The sequence below is a fragment of the Pempheris klunzingeri genome, chromosome 11, assembly GCF_042242105.1.
Source record: "Pempheris klunzingeri isolate RE-2024b chromosome 11, fPemKlu1.hap1, whole genome shotgun sequence".
NCBI lineage: Eukaryota > Metazoa > Chordata > Actinopteri > Acropomatiformes > Pempheridae > Pempheris > Pempheris klunzingeri.
The window spans coordinates 9321348-9346612 of NC_092022.1; the positions used below are offsets into that span (position 1 = coordinate 9321348).

Genomic DNA, 25265 nt, shown 5'->3' on the forward strand with positions numbered 1-25265 from the left:
CTGCTGAGCAGACGCGGCGGCCGGTCTTCTCATCGTTGTCATTGACTCGTCCTCCATCAGTAGTCAGACAGCGCCCATTCGGCAAGTTTCTGCCAAGGGTGCATAACCAAAACTTTGCGCAACAGTTATCAAATCTAAAATCATAATATTATCATGTAGTGAAATTAAGCATTTATTCCACAACTATCATGTTTGTGTTTTCTCTGCATCTCAATAAAAAGGATGCTGACGAAATATTTAGATGGCTTGCAGATTTTATGTTAGTGTGGATGCACTTATTCCTTTTTAAGAGCAGGTGAAGGCTTCATGTTGGACTGGATGTGACAGATATGGGCCAGGTGCAATGTAACAGTGTTGGTTACTGACAACACCCCCTCCAGGACTATAGTCCCAAATGATCAGTGTCATGTTGGAGGGACGTCCAGAGGGAGTTTGGAGTCTAAATATAAAAGGAGTAAGTTTTGGTAACAAATGACTGACAAGATGAACATGAATTATTGAACAGAATTATTGTATAAGTCTATTAACATTTCCCTGAAGACAAAAACATCAAAGCCCAGATCTCTCAGAATTTCCAATGATTTAGTCAAATTTTTACCCACAGTGTCTTTGGGTAAAAATGTCTTGGTAAACATCTATGAAGTGGGATGTCAAATATGCAAGATCGCAGTCAGAACAAAGCAGCTGTAGTTCTCGAGCAAAGTGCAACATCAGAAGCCGTGGGAGTATCCTGAATGTTAAGCGTATAAATAAACAGAAATGTTAAATTTTTAATTCTAATTTCTATAAAATGGTGTCCTGAAATCCCCTTATAGCACGGGAATAGCACAACAAAAGATGATGAAGAACATAGAAATCCCTGCTGATTTTACCATCTGTTACTTAAAAGGTAAAACAACATATTTAAGCACCCTCAAAAGAAATAAATAAAAGTGTGTGCAACTGAAAGTGCAACACCCCATGTGTGGGAAAAAGCTGCATGGAGATGATTCACACGATTAGAGTAGAATTTCAAAGGTTTTTAAATGAGACATAGACTGTGAAGGTTCTCATAGGGGTGAAGCTCCCACCTGCTGCTCATATAAATAAAATGGGATTCATCATCAGATGTGTTTCAGTGCTTTAAAATGCACACGTGGTGTTCACATTATGAGCCCTATGACCTCTGGACAAGGTGACTGAACACTTTCAGTCCTCTCAGGAGCTGAGCAGCAGCACTCCTGAATGATTCTGCAGGTTTGAAAAAGTCAGTACAAGTTAAACCTCAATTGGCCTTCGTCTTCTATATGATACAAAATCCTTTGTTACTTAAGAACTTTCTTTGATGCCTGTCACTAACATAAAACTGGATGTTTGGCAACTAATTAAATTCTGATTCAAAACGGGTTGGCAAACAACAACTGGCACTCCATTACATTTTAATTCATACTTTCTGCCCTCATTGTTGAGAACAATACAAGAGTGTTGTCACACAATAGAAATGTGAATATAACAAACCATTTACTTGCTCTGAATAGAAACAATTGCCGACAGTATAGATTTTTTTTTTTTTTTAAACACTGTGTACACCTGTACCACCACTATGTGTGACTTCACCTACTAGATAACACAGATAAAACAACTCTCTAAAACATTTAAAGTTGCTTACAATATACAGCCACAGTATATCCAACATGTATAACCTACACTGACCTCAGCATTCATAAAACACGCACACAATCCAGATGATTTCCTTGACTCATAGGTGACTTAAAGGTGACTCATTAAACTACATCAATACATTTCCACGTGAATAAATGAATGGTTGGTTATTGAATATCTTCCCCCTTTTATGACTGGCTTGTAAATAGCACTAGCAGCCCGTTTGCGTAATATGTGCAAATTTCCCAAAAGGATTTAGCGCATGTAATCTATCCAAGGAGAAGTCAGTCAATGTCGACTCATTTCTGTGCTCATCACTAAAATGTTGCTTAACCCGGAAGGTTGTCTAGGGAGCGCTACACTTCCCATCAATACACTCATAAAGGATGCAATCGTTCTCTTCCAAATTGTAAGCATTAGCGTGGTGCCTGCAGGGTTGCCTTCACAACAAGTGCATCGAGCTTCTAGAAAGAAACTAGGGAGATTTTTGCATATGGGACATTGCCCTGACTAAATCAGTGCTGTTTGCCTACAAATATTGAATCCTCTTTTGAATTTAAATTGTTGTGCCAAGATCTTTCAGAATATTTTTGGACACTGCCATGACACCGTTACTACAGCCCAGCAGTCCTGACAATGCTGCTGCTTTGTCTTTAGCTGGCTGAGGTGCATGTTGGCATTTGGACACCTTGCACCAGGGGATGGGTCTTAAAAAAAAAAAAAAAAAAAAAAAAAAGGCATTACAGGCTGCCAAGCGTAAGCATATGGCTCATTGTTCAAGCTTTTCTTGTCAACACAAGGTGAGATGTCTCATTATAACATATACAGAGCACTACAAATGTAGGCCTACCGTTAGGTTTGCGAGTGACTGTGTGATAAAAACAAAATCACCTAATTCTATTCTCATTGCAGCAGCTCAACAGCATGTTTTCACACAGTAGTAGCACGTCAATTAGTGGCTGACCAAAAAAAAAAAATCACTCCGGACAATAGTTTGAGTTTAAATTATTCAGTTATCATAGCACCAAGCAACAAAAGCTTTAAATACGCATTTTCTGGTTTCTAGGGCTGAGCAATAGCGATAAGAGCGATAGAGCAATAATAGATATCACAACAAACGCTGTACACATAAGACAGACATAACAGTACAGTATATGATAACATACATTTCAAATGTATGTAAAACTATATATAAGATGATACAGTTTGAATCAGTACAAGTCACTGTGTTTAACGCAAATGCATTAAATGAGACAAAACTCATTTGACAATTGAAAAACCAGTACTTTCAACTAATTTTTCTAATTTTCTCAAATGTTTCTCAATTTGCTTGCAATCTTTAACTTGGGAGACAGAACTCTGTAAATTACATGATACAGTATGATCAAACTGTCATGATATGATTCCACCAAGAGTTGTTTTATGATAAATAATTATTTGCCTAGCCTTAACCTGTAGCAATACATTAAAAAACTAATAAATACAAATTCTTTTAAAAATAATAATAATAATAATAATAATAATAATAATAATAATAATAATATAATAATAACACATCGGAATTTGACACGTCAACCCTCATGTTACACCCTGGCTCTGCATTCAGTCAACTGGAAATACCAGTATGTTTTATTTCCGCAGCATTTTATAAGGACGTACGGATAATTTGGTTTAAGCTTATGAATCACAAAAGTCTTTAAAACTGATCTCTAAAAATAAAGACCATCTCAAGACCCATGTGTAGGAGTTAATAGCGCTGAAAGCTAACTCCCATTGATAATGTCATGGATGCAAAGGGCTGATGAGAAGCAAACAAAACACCTTCAGAGAGCAGCTCTATTACTCAGCCTGGCAGGGCCCCAGCCACAGACAGCCTCTCCAGTCTGCATGCCAAAGTTTTTCCTCGCCCCCATTGAAAAGCAGGCTGGACAGGCCAGAGTGTCCCAAAGTAAAAATGATTCACTCAACTGACCTCAAGAACACAAACAAACGCCAGGAGATCTGAGGGGGAGAGCACAAACATGACTTCAACTTTGTCCAGATAAACACGGAGTAGATGAGGGATCAGAGGAGTGATGCCACACGAAGACGATTCTGTGTAAAACTGATAGTGACTCTTCGCTGATACTGAGTATTTGTTGAACGGCAGCACAACTGATTGTGTGAGGTGCAGATTAAAAATCTTTACATGACAAGACACTTCAGAACAGGCCAATTTACCTCCAGAGTGGGGTGGCGGGCCACACAATAACACCACTCCTTGACCTTCACGAACCCTCACTGGACTTCTTCTCTGGGTCTTGAAGTTCTCCAAGTCTGTTTACAACAACACAAAAGCAATAAAGTAAAATAATCAACTCACTTTTCACAAAAGCCATAAGCTCACAGGAAGCAAATAGGACATGCCAAGTTGTTTACAGAGATGAAAATGCAATACAAGTCATATCTGTGGTTGCTCAATAATTTCATATCTTGTTAGAAAACAGCTCAGAGCCGAGTTTAACGGTGCCATATGATGCAGAACTTTTGCATATTTCCATGAAACACCCATGCTGTTTGCATAAATGCAGACAAAGGGCTGTAAAGTCCTAAACACTTCTGACTGGAGCAGAAAGCAATTCCTCAAGTATAAGTCACACATGAGTGAATTTAATTGGAACTGCGTATTGTTATCACTTTCTGTGTTTCATCCACTGCACACAGACCAGCAACAATTAAATGACTAAGACTGAAACATCATTTGTATGGAGACGATTACTTGTTGACAACCTGCTGAGAGAAAGCAAATAGAGACAGCAATCCTTGAACATTTCGCCTTTTCTTGCTTGCTGTGGCTCTTGGAGATATCGCAGCCGGTGCAGCCAAATATGCGGCTGCCATATAATGACATAATCAAGACTGAATTCAAAAACAGGGAGAAAGAATGCAAAACTGACACCTCCTGTATACAAGCACAGCAGGATGAGCCTCTGTATAATGAATGCAGTGCGTGATCTTTGAAGACCTTGTGAGTAATGGAAAATTGCATCTAGCAGAACACCATTACATTAGCACAATTGAAAGCAGCTTTATTTTTTTATTTTTTGTTTTGCTTCAAAAACGTTTTAGTGGAAAGCTCCTGTATGACTTCAGAAATCAATTAGTGGATCATTAAATTATTTTCACATTTGGTGCAAACAGATTTTGTGGATGCTTCAGTAGCCAATTCTAAATCTCTGGCTGATCCATGGGTAACAATTCTGTAAAGCCTCTCTGTGGATGAACAGATGCAGCACAGTTAGAGTCCCTCTGGGCCAGCGAGCCATCTATAGATCCCTCTAGATGTGCTTGAGCTCATAAGTGAATGTGAAAATTGGATGGTAGAAATGTTGGTAAAAGAAATTGTCATGTAATGTCATGCTTCACATCATATCTTACTGTAACGTTTGTGCTGTCAGTCACTGAAGAAATATAAGAAAACGAGATGTACTCCTAATTCAATCGCATTTCACTTTTACAGCCAAATTTCTTTAGTGAAGCTTTAAAGCTGTAATACTTGGTATTGTAATATCCAATACTTGGTACTGCTATGGTAAATGCCATTTCTCACAGATATTACCAAACGAGCACTCGAAACCCAAGAGAGGCAGAGATAAGGCTGATCAAAGCATATTCATCTTATTTTATATGCGTCATTTAAATATGTTGAGCTTAAGCAACAGATACAGCCACACTATTGGCTCTGTGCAGCTGTGATTGTTCTGTGATGTTTTGACAGGTATAATGTTTACCATGGTCATCATCCTAAATCAAAAGGTTAGCATTAAACATATGCTTACCACCAAAAACAAATTACAGCTCAGACTGATGTGAATATCATTAGCTTTGCGTGTGATCGTAAGTATTGGTAATTTTGCCCTGATGACGGCACTATATTAAAGCTTAAGGATTACCAGAGTTAGTGCCTTTTTTACAGCAGACATTTTGAGACGCTATAGCATTCCAAGCACAGGTATTACTAATTATATGTACATTATCTCTGTTCTATTCACGTGTCCTATCAAGTCCTGACATTGTGACAGTGAGCCAGTATGCACAATACCCTGGACCCTGAAACTGAAGCGGCTACATGGAATTGTGCATCGTTCATTTTAATATTTAAACCTGTGTTTGTAACACTGAGACATGGCAAATGAAAAAAAGGCCTTTAGTTGTCAAGACATGTCACTCGACACCACAAATCTCTGCCCGCTGGGGAAAGGCAGGGGACCAGCAAAGTCAGTAGGATTCATCCTCTGGGGACCGTGAATGTACGAAATTTCATGACAATCCCTAGAGCAGTGTCATGAGCATGGGTAAAAATGAAGGAACCTTTTTTTTTTTCTTCTTTAAAAGCGCTCCATTTTATCACCTACCTCAGTACACTCTTTTGGCTTAGTGAGCAGGCCAACAAGCTATCTGTTACCACTTTAAACTATAGCTGCTCTGGCAGGGTCACTACCTGCTGAGTCAGACATTAAGTCGCAGCAGCTGCAGTAGCAATGATTCTGAATGGTTTGATGTTGTGAGACATCTGGCTTGAGTTAATATTCTGCACACTCTTGTCATCCAAAAGCGAATACAAAATAATTCACTATCTATATTAGGCTGTCTGTGGTTTCAGATTTGTTGCACAACACGTTTGATTCACTGTTAGACAACCAACCAAACCACTTTGTGCATGCAGTATGTGCGCTTCCTTTGACAGAGACTGAGATCTGTGTGTGTCTGAGAAGTTTCTTGTATATCCAGTATCTTAAAAGCTTGTCATTAGCATTGGTTCAGGTGTCTCCCCGATTTATGCTGGTCGAATAAGTGAATAAAATCAAAAATTTGATTAAATACGAAGAACTAAATAGAACAAATACACCTACATTCCTACATATAACATCATACAGCATGTACATGCACAGAGACATACATGTTCACACAAACACAAACTCATGCACGTTGGACAATTTAAAAAAAATCATTATGAGAAAGCCTTAGGATAAAAAGATACCCTCTTATTCATTACTTATCTGAAAACCAATATGTGAAAATTCTTTTCTGTTTCTCCGGGTAAAGGGATATATGCCTTTGCAAACTTCACTCTATTTATTCCAAGAACTCTATGTATCCTCATTTTCAGTACAATAATGCATTAGTCGACATACCATTGAGATTGAAAATAACGTCTGCATGAGTGCATTATATTCAATTTAAAGTCATCTAAATTGAATATATCAGACTTTTAGTTTGCTGTGAGTTTACCAGCTGCATGGGTGAAGAATGTTCTCAGCTTTGAAAAGAGAACAGATTACATTCACGAATTAGACTGTTTTCACAATTGCAACGATTCATCTTATCCACTCTTTACATGGGGCAGCTCATATGAGGCATCTGCCCTACACAAGTCTGCGTGTGTGTGCGTGTGTGTGTGTGTGTGTGTGTGTGTGTGTTGTTACTGTAGGGATCACAAATCAAATAGGTCATCATAATTACAAAAAATATATTGGGCCAGATATCTGGTCTTGTTTGCCTGCATGCCCTTACTTTCAGTAGGTGAACAAGATACAGGATAATATAAATCTCTTCTAAAACCAGGTTCACACATTAGAAAATATCAGAGTTGCTCAACTCACACTGAGAGTGAAGCTCTTCTGATCAATATTCCTTTGGAGTATGGTGGGCCGTAAATGAGCTAGGCACACTAAAAGCCAACAATGCCTGACAACCCAAGCTGTTCTGCACCCTGTGGATCATCTTATCAAGCCTATCACGGCTCTGCACCTCCATGTGCTTCTCCATGGCAGGGTTCAGGCTATTTTGAGTGCTTTCAGATCCATGAAATTGGATGTGAATTTGCATTTTTGTGCTAGCTACATCAACGTGACCCATTGTAATGAATGAGAGGTGATTGTAGAGAAGAAAAATTGAAGCCATTCTGCTGGAGTGTGAGCTCCAGGGCAATTTGTGATGTGGTTACATTTGTCACCTAACCACTGGACAAAAGACATGAAGAGTTTCAAAAACTTTATTTCAAGTTTTCTAGCCATAGTGTCATCTAATAGTGCCTCCACTAAAGGGTTATTCTGTATTTCTGATGTGAACTGAGTAGTTGCAGTGGGTTTAGATAAAATACTAACATATTCTTAAAAAGTATAGTATAGTATAAATAGTATATATCATATAATGAATGTCAGATGATCTCTATCTATTTAGCACAAGATGTGACCTGGTATAAGATCACATAATTACGGGCCTGGAATTAAGTCATTTTTGGGGCAAGGCCACTTTGACCTTTGATAAGTACAAAGTTATTGGGGCATCATGGCCAAAATGTAGGGCACCAAGGCCAAGGCCAAAACCAATAGTGCATAACAATAAGGATTATTACAGTGAATAAAGACAACATAGCATATGATCAACAATTAGGATTTAGTGTATTTAATAACATTGTACAATATGAATATAGATGAAAGACATTTGGGACTATTTGTGATTACAACTTGTAGAAAAAAATTATCAAATTAAATTACATAGAAAAAGCAACTTGTCTAAATAACAATTAACATAATCCAAATTCAATATAACTTAATCCGGGGCTACAGAAAATAATTCATTAAAATACAAGAGTCTGTCCAGATGAAATTGTGACCTGATGTGCTGCACTAATCATACTGTCTCATTCCTAGCTGCCAACATTTCTGTCACTGATAATGTTTTTGCTGCTCTCGACACACTTAATTTTGCTATATTCTTCATTGCAGCGTCCAATTACCAGCTGTTCTTTTAAACTAGTCCTGCTCAGCACTCGCAGCTCTCTCCTTCTTTTAACAACTTTATCACTAATCCCATAAGCTAGTTCTTTACACGTTATTCAGCAGTTAGGCTTCGCTCTCTGTCTAGTGCTCTGTCTCGCTCTGTGTTTCGAATAGATAATCCACTGCCTCCTTTACTGATAATGGTTAATATTAAAATGTAGTTTATTTGCCATGTTGGAGGCGAGGCTAAAAACTTTAAAACAACAAGAAGTGAAATAATACTTCTACTGCACAGTGTTTAGCTGTGTTTGTTGTTAGCTAATGGGTTAGCTGTTAATACCACAATTATGTTAACATGACCATTACACATAGCACGATTAGCTGGAGAAATGCTGGGATACTGTCGATGTCCAGCGTGGTAATGGACATTGATGGGAAATGTGAGTCTGTTCATTTGCTTTGGCAAATGTTTTAAATAAGGATATCTGCAACTTTCTTTTAAGGGCACAGCAGCCAGTTGAACCCAGGGCATGCCATAGTGACCACATGGGTACTTAATTTTAGAGGCATCACTGGGGCATCCACGGCAGTGACTGTTTGGCCACGGTGTAATTCCTGCTCTGTAATTACAACGAAAGCTGACAGAAATTTGGTTTGGTTTTAATGTATCTTGCGATGAAGTGTCAGGTAGAAATTTCACTGGTGGCTCAAAGTTAAAATCCAGGATATTATCAAACTCAATCTAATGACCAAAGTCATTAGGATTTATCCTTGCAGGAGCACAAATGCCTGTCCTAACTGTTATGGCAATCCACTGTGGTTGTAGAGATATTTTACCCTGGACCAAAGTGTTGCATCAGAAGGTCAGCAAACATTGCATCCCCATAGTGCTGATAAAAGCAGTATAAAGAAAAACATGTTAGTGGTTTTGAAAGAGCCATCTCCCTTCTGCCAAACAAAAATCATGTCTTTTTAGAGCTGCAAAGTTGAACATGGCTGTTTGTGAGTTTCCAGTGAGTTTGTTGACTCCCAGCCAGCTGCAGCCAAACAGCAAATGGGAAGAGCCTTGGAACCAATTTGAATGGGATGTCAGCTTTCTGTAAAATCTTTTAACATCAGCCATTCACTTTTGCTGAATTACTTAAACCTTACACCTTATGAATGGTTCTCTTTTTATATGCAACTATCTTTTTAAACAGTTGTTTTTATATGTGTGATTATGGTTAGATGTCGTCTCCCTGCTTTAGAAAACTTTTTGTGTACCTTGCTTGAAAAGTGTTATTATAATAATCATTTCATTGTTATTTCTCATTGAAACAAAACAAGACACAAAATGTGTCATTAAACATCTAACTTGACAAGCAGAATGTAGTTTTGGCTGCAGTCGAAATAGAAAACAGTGACATGCCACCAAGGACAATAGCTTTTGTAATGATTTTCGAAGTGCAGCAAAGTTTAGTTAAAGATTTTTAAATGTGGAAACCCTAAAGCTAGATAAGAATGTGAGAAATATTAATTTATTGATAATTACTGTCCTATAACATACAGTATTTATGGGGCACCTTACATTGAAACCACAGAAGCAGAAGTTTGTTGAACTTATTAGTGACAGAGTGGACCTTTCTGAAGTGTAGCCTGTTGAATAACACTTGTCATGCCAAGAGATGTGTGCCTATTTCTAAAAGCACTAATGTGCTTTTCACAGCATTCATTTACAGATAATTAGCTGTAGAATATGGTACAAGTGCAAGTCACCAAAAAGCTACAATCAACAAGTTGTCAAAAGTTGTTACCATGAAAATCATTACTGGTAGTCAATGAAAAACCATAATCTCTCTCATTCTGATTTTTGTCTGCTTCTCGTCTTCCCTCGCCCCCCTTCCTTCCCTTCTGTTCTCAGAGAAGCATCATGCAGTGAAGCCCCTAACAGTGAGTGACACATGACGTTTAAGAAGTGATAAACATCAAAGGGGCCTAATTCTTACAGAGCGCTACTGCTGGTGTACCCTGCCAATTACAACAGTGTCCTGAAGTGCTGCATTCAGAAAATGCCCGCTGCCTTCCTCCCTAAAAGATGATCTGAAACCCAGATAGGGCACTTAGCATCACAGTGCTGATGATAAATCTTATTGTCCCTTCCTCAGATGCTCTCGAGCTCAAAACACACTTTATTTTCACCTGAGGCAAATGCAATGAATAAAGAGCACAGAGCTGATGGAAATGAGAGAAGCAAGAAAAAAGATAGAAATCTTGCAAAGTAATTACACAGATAAGGCAGTGAGGTTAGACTGGAGCCAGTAAGAAAAAAAATGTAAATTATGTGCAATTACAGGACAGAATTTGATAGAAGAAATCATGAGCACCAAAATACAATACAGTCGCATCCTGCATTGCTTTCATAAATACAGCTATTTCACCCTTCATTAAACACCATGTTACCCCTGTGGCTCTATAAGCAGCACAGCATCTAGACTGTAGCATGCTTCTTCTTCAGGACAGGCGCCCAATGCACTTTGCCTGTATTGCAGGCCTTGCAATCTGTTTTAAAATGTTGCATCTTGCATCACTGAAAATCCTTTCACTTACACCTAAAATATCCCTAGGAGATTAGGAAACTCAATCTGGCTTGATAACCAACTAGATTATTCCTTCCAGCACACCCAGCAGGCGAGTAGAACCTTTCAAACATTTAAGTCTGAATTGTCAACAGGATCAAGAACCTTTATACTTTTAGAGGGTTTAAGCCCCTACCAGATGGTAACAGAAACTGTTATATCATCTGTGCTTCAGAGGATTAAAAATGTGGGCTAATCTTAATCATATATGCACTACACATTCACGCAATGCAAATTTGATGTTATGGCACGTCATTAGACGGTGCAAATATAAGGCACCGATTTTGTTCAGCATCAGACAGAAGTTTAATGAATGAATCGAAAATATAAATTTCACTGTGATAGAGGACCTTTATTAATGGCTCTTACCTTAATAATAATAATAATAATAATAATAATGTATGTAGTGCTTTTCTTAACAATGTTATAAAGTGCATCGTAAAAAGATACATCACAATAAAACAATAACACCAAAATATACATTTTTAAAACATCAAATAAAATCTAATCTAACGTACCCTGGTCTTTGTCTCAGAGTTATTACAAGACTGAGAGAGGTGCAAGCCCCTTGGTGTTTGAAAGAGCATATTGAGCTACTCTGAGTCAGAGTGTGTTACAAATGACATGATACTGACTCTCATAACAGGCTACTCCTCCATGAATTATTCCCTTGACCTGAGACCTGCTCAATCATGTAGCACACTTAATTAAGTTAAACCAAGAGCAATAAATAAGATGTATGACACATCGGCACTGATGCTTGTCATCATCCGTTGACAAAAGCAGCGGGTCCCAGGTCAGGCCCAGGCAATGGATGAGACCAATCACAATGACATACAGCTCAGGTCAGACCTCGGAAATTGATAGGAAATGTAAATATGATCAACAGCCAGCTGGCAACTCCAGGCACTGATTTGCACTATATGCCGAAGATTTAATGCTGCTTTGTGACAAAGAAGCACCAAATTGTGGGTAGATGGATACCTCTGGTGCTCTCCCTGCCAAGGATCATCTCTGTGTCTGCTAGGGCATAGAAACAGACATCAGAATTCAATCTAGCTGCACCATCTGTTCACAGATATCAGGGCTGTCATTTGATATGGGCTGCCCATCAAGAGTGGAGGCCTCAAGTTCACCTTGCCATCAGAGATGCCTTCGACTCTGGTCTTATAAAATGTGATGGATGAAGGCCGTAAAGCATCAACTATACGGGTTCTGTCAAGGCCCACCACACAATCATCACAACGATGTGAGAAGTTTGGAGCCACCAGGCAGTGTAAACACCAGCACTGAAGCTTTAATCAGGGTTAAAGGAGAAAAACATGCCGCGATAGACACGCGGCCAGTTCATTTGTGTTTTCTCATTAATAACTTTCATAGTAGATCAGCCTACTGCAAGAGTTTCCTCTTGCTGGTTGTTTTTTGTTAGAGAAGATCAGGTCTGACAACAAACAATTTCCAGAGAATCCTACTGGGTCATTATATTTTCAGTAAACCGGAACGTCTGTTCTCTTATGTTTAATGAAACATTTACTTTCTGGAAAAAAAAAAAAAAACAACTAAAGATGAACTGAACTCAAAAGAACTCAAGTTGAATGAGGTGAACTAAACTCAACTGGAGTGAAAAAAAATAAAACTGAAAACAACACAAATTGTTTAAGACAATTAAAAAAACAACAACTACATGTGCTCGTTGCACATTTTGGTAAATGCTATACTTACATGCAATGTGCAGACTGGCCTCTCTGCTGACGATGGTGCCAAAAGAGTTTGATGCCAGGCACTGATAGATGCCAACGTTTCCCTCTTTATTCAGATGGCTGATGTGCAAGTTTCCTCCCACGAGAGAGTAACGTGACCCCGGTCTGGGCAGGATGAAAGAGTCATTGAGCTTCCACCTGTAAATGTAACAGCACGGAACAATCTTTAATATGATTATGGCAGCACGTTTAGATGCCCTGCAATTTGTCATACCTTTGTGTCTAATAATCAGTTGCGATAAATTGACAGGCTAATGCTGATGCAAAAAGAGCCGCATGGCATGGTGTCTAATTAATGTAAAATAGTGACTATTCGGCAGTCTGCGCTGTGACCAAACGGCCCCTTTTCTGAATAAAACAGACATTAACAGAAATAATTTGAATATTGCAGCAAACCCAAAGTGAATATAACTGAAATGAGAAGCAATCAGCAACGGTCATTTCAAAAGACTGTTCATTTCTATTCCGGCTTTTTCCTCACTTCAAACACAACTCTTACTCACAAATCAAATGCTCTACATTCCTGTGACATTTCCTTTTTCTGTTTGTCCATCAACCACAGCCACATGAGGGTGGCCCTTTCACCGTGAATCAAAATCCTCCCCGCCAATCATAGTGATTATCAGATGGGTGGGCAAAGCACCAGGACTGTTCAAACAAAATGGCCACATGCAAAGCAGTGGATAATGGCGCTTTTTGATTAAACCTCTTGTTTTGAATAACATGGGAGTCCGGCAAATGTGTGGGGGAAAGAGACCAGAAAGAACTGCCAGCAAACAACTTAACTGAACGGGATGTCTGTGTGGCTTGATTTGGGAGACTTAATGCGGTTTACTTTGCATAATTAAGGCTTATGGTCTAAAGAAACCTGCTGAGTTGATGATACTAGTTAAACCAAATGCAGCTTGTTACCATAACCTCCTTAATGATTACATAGACTACAAGGCTCAGTTTCTGCTCACTGTGAAGAGTTTACAACGACACATGAAAAACGATTAAACTTGTTTTGGAGAAAACTTTCTCAATCTATTCAGATACATTTCATCAGTTCAATAGGTTGCCGAAATTGTCTGCACCCTGGCAAAGTTACTGTGCAAATGGCACTTTCATTCTAAAACCACATCACAGTCAAAGGGAAGGGAAATGAGAAAAGAGAAGGGAGTAAACACAGACAAACAAGAAAAGTGACACTTGCAAAAGGAGACCCTCAAGAAATAGCTTTTCATAGAAGAAATAAGATGCAATTAGGTGGAATGTTAGCTCTGTGGTCTTGATTAGATTTTCTCAGCTCTCAAAGAAAAAGGAAGCTTGAGGTTTCTATTTCTGACTTTCTTCCTCCTTTCAGAGGGAAGGATTTAGACAAACAGAGCAGGAGGCAGGGCTGAAGAAGGGAAGGAATGGGGTGGGGGGGAATATGCAGCGGAGCGGTGCTCAACGGCAGATTGGCTGATTAGATTGATTTAGTGATTTGCTGTTGCAGCTGGAACTGGTCCAAGAGCTCCAGATGAGACAAATCAAGGGGCCATGGTGACAACTTGGAGTGGGGGCTTTATGCGGCAGCGGTCATTGGGTAGTCTTAGACAAATTAATTTGTCCTTGGCGCCCCTGAAATAGAACTGCCTACATACTCAGCAGTGAAGAGTCATCCAGCATATGGTGTCCTGCTGTTGAACCACAAAAGTACCCAAAACCCTTTCAAAACTGATTTCCAAAGCTGGCACAAGTGACCTTAGGTAAGAAAAATAAAAATAAAAAAATTGCCAAGGCAATGACAGCACTATGATGTATGCTGCTCTGCTGCCTGAACCAACGACGCAGCAATATGTCCATCTGAATCTCAGGACCATCATTAAAAAGGGATAAAAGTATGATATCATGACAGCTTGTGATCAATCTGAAGATCACTTCTTAATGTGGTATATCAACTGCCACAGTTGGTGGCACTTGCTGTAATTAAAGAGCTAATTTAAGCAAAATTTGATTTGATACGGAGCTGGGCACGATCTCAAAACTTGAACTCAGGGGGGGATAAAAACCTGCAGATTTGAACTCACATTTTAAAAAGTAGGACTGTCCAGACAGTGCTATCCAATAGCGAATGATTGCTTTATAAGTATCCCAGTCGATCCAAGTGATAAGATCTTGTACATTCATTTCAATTTGTGCCCATTAGGCATAACACCAAGGATCTTCAAGCTACATTAACGGCCGCATATGCTGATGTTATGAGGGATCGTTTCAACCTATTACACATTAAATGCTTGGCTTTGCAATTTGCATTTAATTACACTGACAGGAGTACAACAGCTATGTGGCCCCATTTGATAGACTTTGAATTAATAGCTTATGTGCTTGATGCACTTTAAAGCAAATCATCGTTCGTCATTTGTTCTCATTTGTCATCATTTTAGCGGCAGACGAGCTGGGCATCAATTTGTCTCTAACACAATTGCTGGGGGACCACTCAGCCTCACAGGGCCAGTGTGCTGAACAAGGAAAACTAACGGCAGCTGTTTTCCTGCACCTCAGTCCATCAACTGATTTGAATCATGTTCATCACGCAGTGACAAATCAGTTGCCCCGTAGCACTGTCTGTGCAGCCTTGGGCAGTGATATGGAAAGACAACTTCTGCCACATCATTTCTGGTATGTGAAATACACTCCACTGGTGTTTGTCTTCTTCAATTGATCTCTGTCATGATACCAGCAGAGTTTTGGTGCATGATTCTCTTGGGTCACTTGATCTTTTCAGTGGTCAATGATACTGATGACAGGAAGCTCTCAAAGTGAATAATACGGCAGATCAATGTCCACCCGCCAATGCAAATATAAAATAGACCAACAACTGAGGCCAATTAATTCATCATTGTCAAATTCATCGTGACTGACAGTGAAGCTAAGTGCTGCAGGCAGTGAACAGCAGCGAGCCATAAGGTCCACAAATCCAGTTTTCCCAGGGCAATAAATCCAGTCTCCCTTGGTTTTTAGTACAAATGTTATACTTGAAAGCTCTGGGATATTACCTAAAGGTTCTGCGTCAAAAAAAATAGAATAACAGTGTGCATAAAGCTATGCCTGCAGGTGTTACCTGTAGAAGGGTGGTGGGTGTCCCTGGGCCTCGCAGCTAAACACCACCTCTCTGCGATTCTCGCCAGGTTGAAGCGGAAACACCACACTGCCGGGTTGTTTGGTGAACATGGGCCTCAGCTGGACTTCGCTTCCTGGGTGGAGAACCAACAAAACTGCATCAGCTTTGATGTCACGGTGAGCCTGAAAACTAATTTTCACGTTTTTCTACTGAGAAATAGATACCAAAGGCTCACAGAGGAAGGAACCACGTGGAAAACCGTGCACAGGAGAAGGTTGAATCGCCAAAATCTCTGTTTGGCATGTATCTGTCGGGCATTTTTCAATTCACTCATAAAAAGCTGTTAGATCCATGAGGTGCTGCATAATCAGCCAGTAACCTTCATTAAACTTTAATGCAAACAACCAAATGTACAGACTTGACAAAGGCACACTGCACTGCTACTGTGCTTCAGCACAATTTCATCTAAACCCCTAAAAACTTATCACCCTCTTCCCAGGGGATGTCATCCAATAAGAAATTTGGAGTAAAATGCCACAACAAATACTCAGAGTAATATCGTCCCATTTTAAAGTCAGCCCCTCTCATTTGAGCCATCAAAATGGTGCCCTTTGTGACTCAGACAAAGTAAGAAGCCAGTAATTTCCACAGTTGGGAGAAAAATTCATGAGGAATTGTTTTCCTTTCTGAAACAAAAAAATCTAAACAAGACTCTATTCCAAGTAGTTTGTTCTTTGTTCTGAGGAAGTGGAATACAAATAGCTTTTATTTTAAAATCTCGCCAAAATACTTATAATGCAAGCTTGTCATGATGCAACAAATGCTGCAGTGCTGCTTACAAATCTCTTTTTTAGTGTTTCTGCAGATGTGCAATGTGTATACACTGGCTAATATAATAACTGTTCATGTGCTGTTCTGAAATGAAGAAATACTTATAAAAATACAATATATACAGTACAGCACATAAATACATTAACTCCAAATTCCCTAAATGATATTTCAGCATTGTTGATTCATTGTCTTTGTAAGATAAAAATAAAACAAGAAAGCACAAGCACAAACAACAAAGAGAGCAGCATGTCTAGAGTGACATTCATTTCCTACTTAATTACCAAGGTATGACAGTGAGTGCATGTTGCGCATTCAAGCCCACCGTATGAGTGACCCATGGGGTAGTCAACACTTCATTGGAATAAACATTTCTTTCTGTGAAGGAGGGAGAATTCATTCGGATTTGTCAGAATACATTTGCATTTCTGTAATGGCACAGAAGTTGGAAGATTCTGTAGGTAGGGTAACGAATTTGTATGGGAAGCAGGTATCCTTCAAAAGTCTCTGGCACCATGGGAGTACAGGTTTATCCTCAAGACTGAAAATAACTCTTTGAGAGGGTGGAGATGTTTGACAAGGGACCTTGTACACTGATTGTTCTTCTCCACAAGCATGAACCTCTCAGAAAGTTGCACAGAATAAAAGGCCGCCTAATTACAATCTTTGTTAGATGAAGCGTGTCCCTCGAAGCAGCGTTGAGAGATGATTGATTACCAGAAGACACTTCTTGTACAGTGCATATTCAAACACAAATCCTCGCACTTGTTGTACACAAACTTGGAAGGAAGATAAAGCCTGCAGTAAACATGAGATGAATCACCGTGCCTTATTAAATTGATAAATGATTCCAGTTATCAAGTCACAAATATTTACATTCAGCATCATTTTGAAAAATGCTTAAAATGCAGCTGTTCAGCCGGCAGCCCCCAAATCTAATTCAGCCCTTTAGTTATTCATTAGCACTTAAACTCACAGCAATTCATGAGTCAGAGATCAAAGACAAAACATTACATTAAAATTTGTATTTTATTCAGAATTAGTGTGTAATTAAATAAAAATAAATGTGTTTGCACCACCATGTGTGCTTTTTGATATTCTTCCACCTGTAGAAAAACATTTTCCTACAGATCCTCTTGCAGTTCAATGTCCGGGCAACATTGTTGAACATATGCTTCATAAATGCCATTTACTATAGACAAAAATGTCAAAAACTGATGTTATCACAAACTCAATGTGATTTTTAAAAACATTCATTCACATATTTGAAGAGTTCAATTGTATTTCATATAATTGTAATGAAATTTACATTAAGTGTGAAAATTAAACACCAACATTGTGCCCTAAAGGTAATTATATTGTTTCTTTTTTTTTAAGTTGCTGCATTATTTAGGGTTGAACCAGCAGTGTTGCATGACAGTCAACATCTCAATGAAAGCATGGAAACTGTGAAAAGAAAATGCACTTTCTTTCTCAGCTTATTTTAATAACCACCTGATTAGGAATGTGGGGAAAAACATCTTGGAGCACAGTAAATGATTCATGGTGGTTATTTAATGTGTTGGACCTCTCACTTATCACTTGAACCCTTCTGTTGCAACGCTTAAAGTACAAACAAGCGCTCAACAGAACAACTTACGCTAACCCTACTTTACCTATGAGCAAACACCCAAATCTCACTGAACCGTGTCTGTCGGAACATTTTTGCATATCTATGGTGTGTGTTGTACTGTTGATCAATCCCTAAGTGGACTACAGTGCACAAATCTAATTCAGTATTCAATTAATGGGAAATTAATCAATATAGATGCCTGTTTATGGCAGCACTGAACTGACCTGATCTTTGGCAGTGCCATGGCAACTGTTACTATAATGGGGAATATAAGTGTCAGAATAATGAGAAGGGATTGAGCTCTGTGGGCTCTGCCTGGGGACTCGGTTCAAACTGATGCAAACTCTCTGAAACTCTTTCGTTGGCCTATCAGGGATGAATGTAAGATGCTGTAGGGGAAAGTGGAATAATTTTCAGGCTTGCTTTTTTGGTAATCAAACATTGAGGTGCTACACACTACACCAGTGCCACTCAGACTGAGATCTACAGGCCATAGATTCTAAGGGACTTTTTTTTTTTCCCTCACAAAGATTTCATTTTGGTGGCATACTTGTTGGCTTCACCCGACCAAGGGTGCATACTGGAAATGCACCTGGCCAAGTCAATTTCTACATTTTTAGTTAACATATTGTTACCCCTTGTAGGATCCAAGAAGTAGTGAAGAAATCGTGTTGAAACGAGAATGCCAGAATCTGATGGCAGGTCCAACTCTGAGCACGTGGGAGCACAGAAAGTGAAATGATGAAAAAGCGCTCCATCAGAGAAGTGCACTGATTCAGAATTTTAACAGGAAGTTGACTGCACAATGCCATACGACAGAGATGGAGGTCATTATGAAAGGATCTTTTGAAAAAAAAAAAAAAAAAGAAGTGCCGCCCCCGCTCATATCTGTCACCTGCTGCCAGATGGTGATATGTGCAGCCGTTTTCGAAGGCTCCTCAGACAACACAAGACTCAGCATCGAAGCACAAGTGGAAGGCAGAGGGAGCTGTTTAGGAGGCTGAAATAAAAACTAATCTCAAATTCAATACTAGCTGACAGCAAATGAATTCCTCCAGCTTACCTCAGCATGAATAAACAGGCACATGGGGAGTCGGCTGTGGGGGAGGTATCGGTCGTTTGTGAGGTCCCAAATCCATTCGTTTCAGCTCAGGGTTTTATGCATCAAATAAAAAAAGCCAATCTTGCTTTTTAAAGCATCTTTCCCCCTCTGTCCAGGCCGATAAGGTACACCTTTAAGGTCTCTCATTCAGGGGCAGCAAATGTTACTCCGGAGCAGGAAGGTTTGGGTTGTTTTGAGCAAGGTATAGATTCAAATCGCATCTCGTCTAAATATTTGTAATATCTGCAAAACTTGTTTTTCGTCATCCATTGTACTGTAAATAAAAAGAAAATACAAAGAATTCAACAGTTCACCAGTAAAATAGTGGAAAATGAAAAATAGTGAATCAAATTCTTGAGATTCCAGTAGTAAAGAAGTAGTCAGAAGATATATTAGAAGCACATAAAAAGAAATAGCCCCAGAGTCAGACTAATACAAAATGTTCCGGGCCATGCTTTACAGCTATGACTATCAGCTAGGGTGTACTGTACTGTACTGCAGACTCTCGTTAATTAAGTTAATTACATTTTCAGTGACACAGACTGTAAGGAGGGGAATGTGTCCAACAAATTCCCAACCAATATCCAACCATGTCACACCATTCTCCAGCTAATCACACCTAGAGCATCAGAAATTCAATAACACCCCTTGTGTCCAGGGTATCCAGTGCCATGTTCACTGGGGAAACACAGAATTGATTAGGTCCAATTCCATATGTGGGAAAGGCAAATTAAAGCTATTTTTTGTTGTCGTTGTTCTCTCTATTGAATGTCTACATAAACCCAGGAATGTATTGCTTCTGAGAACGCCATTTGTCATCTAATTGTAGTAATATTCCTACCTATCGTCCTCAAGATTGGTTAGAAGGTTATTTGTCACTTACCAGCAACTATGGTCCGCACTAATGGAAACATTCATCATGGTTTAAAACTGTACCATAATATTTCCAACCATAGCAACCTACGAAATGCCAGATTTGACCATAAATGATTTTCCTTTTTTGGAATTGCTGCGTACAGAGGGGCAAAATGTGGTTAATGAGCTTTGAGACAAAACCAAAATATCTTATTTTTATTTTCTATCCATTTTTGTAAAATGTATTTAACTAATGCTGAAATGAGATTCTTTCTGATAAACAAAATCTGGTGATGAGTGCATAATTACTGTCCTGTCTCTTCTTACATCTGAGATAATACAGCTACAATGTTTACATTAATTTAGACTAATCTCTACAGGATAGTAATTTCAGCATCAGGAGACACTTTTACTGGATGCCAGTAAAAGCAGCTTTCAGCTGCAAATACAAATATATATTAATGTTTAATTGATAGTGATGTATTTACAGGGCATAATACACAGCACAGCTTCATTATTATGCATCGATAATTAATGATACACAGAGTATGCAAACATTTAAATTGGATGATTTTTCATCCGTGGATGAAGCGAAAATACAGCCAGCCATGGGAGGAAAAATCACTGGTGAATAGTCCACATCTTCACATATACAGAACTTCAAAGATGCACTAAAATCCTTGCTTAAGGATTCCTAAAAGGCTCTGCGATGTTCTGATGAATCAATGAAGTAAGTCAATATTTGAAACTCCAGTCGTCTCTGGAATGCACACAGGGGGATACAGAGCAAAGTAACGGTAGTTCTAGGAGATTATAATACTGGCCAGAAGCAGCCCTTCAGTTTCACTCGCATTACTGAGACATGAATCTGCTTCAGATGAACTGCGGCGGTGCTAAAATTGTAAGTCTTGCCTTGTGATTGTTTACGATGACCACTGGCTGTGTCATATTAAAGGATAGGGTCACATTCTTTTAAGTCTCCCTTCAAGCCATACTTGCACGTCCACATGTACACTTGAACAGCTTTTGGTCTCTGCTGTGAAGAGATGCCCTTCAAATGCAGATGTTGCAATCAGACAAATTAAGCTGGTATCTCTCAGTTACTGACTTTTTAATACAAAATGTTCTCTTTCTGTTACTTCCTGCAACGCAGCAAGGGAAAAACAAAAATAAGGAAGATACCCACAAATCATATTACCTTCAAAACCTCAAAACTAATTTTTACTAAGACTGAGGACTGAGGATTTTGTCCCCCATTACTCATTTTAGGAACAGATGTCTTCACAACCACCATGGACAGGAGAAACTAGTTCAGTGATTGCTTGTAACTTATATATATATATGTTTTTAGTTGCACAACCACAGACTTAACTCAACATTTAATGGCACCCTCACACAAGCATCGTTGCGACTAGGGTGACCAAATGTTTTGAATTTTCTCATAAAGCGGTAGTTGACACGTCGCTAAGATACAATAATGATGATAGGATAAATGTTTGCAAAGTACTTTCCAGCGTGCATCATACTAATCAAATGCGCTTCATAAGGATGCCAATTTCAGTTGACAGATCAGATTTTTTTTTTTCCCCAGTGGGTGTCGAGGTTATGAAGATAATTTTTCCCAAGCAGCCTGACGGTAAGAAAACATCACAAGAAAGCTGCAATTAGTCCCCTGATCTTGTCCTGGCTTTCCTGTTGACAATGAAAGGGCACTGAAAGCGTCGGGAGTGCAGCGTGCACTGCTGAGCCTGCCATTTCCAAATGCACACTTCCATAATGCTTCAGGATCCACGACAATTACGGTACAGTTGTTGATGACTGCCGTGGCAAGCCACAACCGCTGTGCGCGATAAAAACTCTTTACAGCTTTGCTAAATAATTTGTTCTGACTGTCCAATAAACACAGAGGTGAGTGACTGCTGAACAATAGACAGCTAATCATATCACTCCATGTTCAACAAGTCCACGAGATTTTGTTGATTTTTCCTATTAGATAGAAAGTCGACACTTAAGGCAGTGGGCGTCTGTGACTCAAGTAACTACAGAAGATTTTTCTGGCGTTTAGTGTGAATTATTCTGAGAGCTCAAAACTCAAAATGTGGTTGTTGGTTACAGCCTTCACAGCAGTGTTATTGAGTTATGTTTGTTTACATTTGTTTCCAGTGTTGCTAAATTATAGCTCCTCAATGCCAACTATAGATGTTTCTTTGATTGCACTCTGCCAATAATTTTGAGACTGATGCCGATGAAGTCACTGAGCTTGCTGTAAAATGTTTTGACATGACTATTTTGCATTAAGTGATTCGTGTTTTTGACAAGAGGTTGGAGCTTATTTTTAAAGATCAAATCACTATAGACTATTGCTTTGTTATATATTAAGGCTTTTTGAATATTTTATTGTGTTAATTAAACTGAAGCTCCATCTCATCTCGCCAGCCCTTTACAGATAATGGGTTACTTTATTAGACAAAAAGAGCTTTCTTGGTAAAACGCTCTACCAGCCAGATAGCAACACTATCTGACAAACCCATTTCTGTCACATGGAGACCGGTGATCCAGTGCTGGAAGTGGCTTGCTGTGTGAAGGTGAGCTGTATCTATGTGGGTCAAACCGCAACCAGCTGTACCTCAGTGCCTCCTCTTTGCTCCCTTTACTTTCTATGTTACTCACTCACTCATTCACACAAACACATACAGCACACACCCGTGCCTCAGGCTGTTCAGACCCTAAGGGAGGGATGGGTGAGGGCTGGTTAACTCCCGATGAACTCGCTGTGGGAACAACATCCCCTTGGCCCCACTGCTCTCCCACACAGCCTATGCCTGCTGTTTAAAAAAAAAACAAAAAAACACTTCCAAATCTGGATAAATAACCAACCTAGAACCACCTATCTAACATCTTCACACTGAGCTTTCTCTACCCAGAAGTGCATGTCTGCATACTAAAATGCTTATCATGTCTTTCTCAGAACACAGAGGCTTTGGAGGTCTATCGTTATATTGCGCCATACTTGTCTTGCAAGCAGAGCATATGTAATGTAACCCCTTACTGAATATTAATGCTCGGTTACTCTGTGTTACCAACTGTGAATGTGAGCCTCAAGAGTGAGGCAAGGGCTGTGCAACACAAAGCTTTTCTGAAACGATTTGCCCTCTGCTCCTTTGTTAAGCACTAATTTGCTTTGAATAGATAACTCTGAAAGTGTTTTCTGCACCACATGATTGCAAGAGTACATTTTGTGGATGGGATCTGCTGTGCAGAACAGACCCCAGACTTGAATTGTCTCCTTGAAGCTTTTTGTCAAAACTCTTTGCCAGGTTTGTGGCAGGATTTTCACCAGGGTTGAAGACGTTCACTCATCTGTATATTTAACAGAACGCTTAAGTAGGACATAATATGTGATCCAGACTTGTGGTGTAGATCCTAATCCCATCGTGAGTCACAGTTCCCTGAGGAAAGCCTCATTAGACATCCACTGATGTGTATTGGACTTAGTGATAAGTGGTGCTAATTGTCATGTAGGCAAATTTGGGTGCCGACGTGCTGTTGTGCTTTTGAAAAGAGACGCACATGCGCAAACAAATACACACAGTGACAGTTACAAGCCCGCACACACATGCACGCACACTAATTATTTTAGGTCCCAGCTGTGAGGACGGGCTGCTGATTTAGAGCAAGGCAACATGAAGGATTACTCATTCCTCAAGATACTGTGCTCATGCGACAAAGCCCTTATTCATCTTGTTCTCGGCTTCAGATACTGTGAGCAGAACTAGCATTTGACCCTGAACATTTTGTAGGGAGGAAAATTAGGTCTCTCATTAAAAGCAAGATCAATGACAAGATTTCTGTACTACTACCAGTGCAATCTCAATTAGGGTAACAATTGAGGGGCTCTTTAAAATGAATGACTGCACATTCAACTGCGAGATAGGGACTGTCTTTCAGAGATAGAAACCTGGCTTTTTTTTTTTCCCCACTGCCGAGGAAGACAGAGATAGCTGCTATGCACAACTGAAGGAATGCTGATTTATTGCCTTCAGCTGCCAATAAAAAAAGACAACAAGATGAACCTTTCCTACCATTTGCAGAATTGCTGGAAAGCTTTGGACGCCCTTTGCCATAAAACCTTTTAGTTTTCTATTTACTTTTAAGTGCCATCTGCTCTGTATGCCACGGTACCATCCCAAAAAAACAAACAAAAAAAGTAAAAAATTCTATAAATAACAATTCATAGCCCTCGTGCTAACAACATAAAAAAAAAGTGCATGTTTCAGGCTTACCTGCTAGACACTCAACCAATGACAGCAGCAGTATATGTTTCCATAGCAACTCCATTTTAATGGTCTCAGGTCAATACAAGCTCACATCCAATCACAGGTGTGTAGAATCCTGGCTTTGTCCTTTCCAGCACTTTCACTGTTCTTCTGTCAAAAAGGAAAGAACAGAAGGGGAAAGCCATTAGACATACAGAAGCACTGGTCACTGGTCTCATCAGATGGTGTCATTTCATGAGGACAGTAATGGTCTTGTGTTTGCTAGGCTTTAATGATATAAAATGAAGAGGACAGTAAACTCATATCCTGAAAACCAAAATATCTTTGTTAATAACATTTAATCTTCGCAAACACTTTCCAGGTCCAGGTGTCGGCAGCTTATAGGAGCTTCGGTTTGGCACAAAGTATATCTGTGAGCATAATCAAGAAATCACTCTCGTCTTTCGCAAACACGCATGATTTGTCCAAGTTAAGCACTTGCAAAACACTTGTGCTGTGGCGTTTGCTTAAGTGTGCTTAACATTTCATAATGGGGATCATGTCTTCAAGTGAAACATAAAGGGATTGCAGGCTTGCACTCAAACCTGCTGAGACAAAACAAAAAGCAAGCTGGTTGTCAGACACATCCCTAGCATGTAATAAAGCACTGTCCTGGCTCCTCGAATTCGTCTGAGCTGGAGGGATTATGTATTTCTGACATAAAGAGATGATTGTACGCAGGGC

The 25265-nt window shown here is 39.3% G+C and overlaps 1 protein-coding gene across 1 annotated transcript in view; it reads right to left on the bottom strand.

Moving 5' to 3' along the window:
- Positions 1-24603, bottom strand: part of cntn3a.1 (contactin 3a, tandem duplicate 1) — a 63155-nt gene extending 38552 nt beyond the window's left edge. The window contains exons 1-4 of the mRNA XM_070838956.1: positions 24549-24603; positions 15869-16001; positions 12743-12918; positions 3862-3957 (exon numbers count right to left, since the gene is read on the bottom strand). Of these exons, the coding sequence (XP_070695057.1) occupies positions 3862-3957; positions 12743-12918; positions 15869-16001; positions 24549-24603 (460 nt within the window). The remainder of the gene's footprint in view (positions 1-3861; positions 3958-12742; positions 12919-15868; positions 16002-24548) is intronic.
- Positions 24604-25265: the final 662 nt, after the last annotated feature.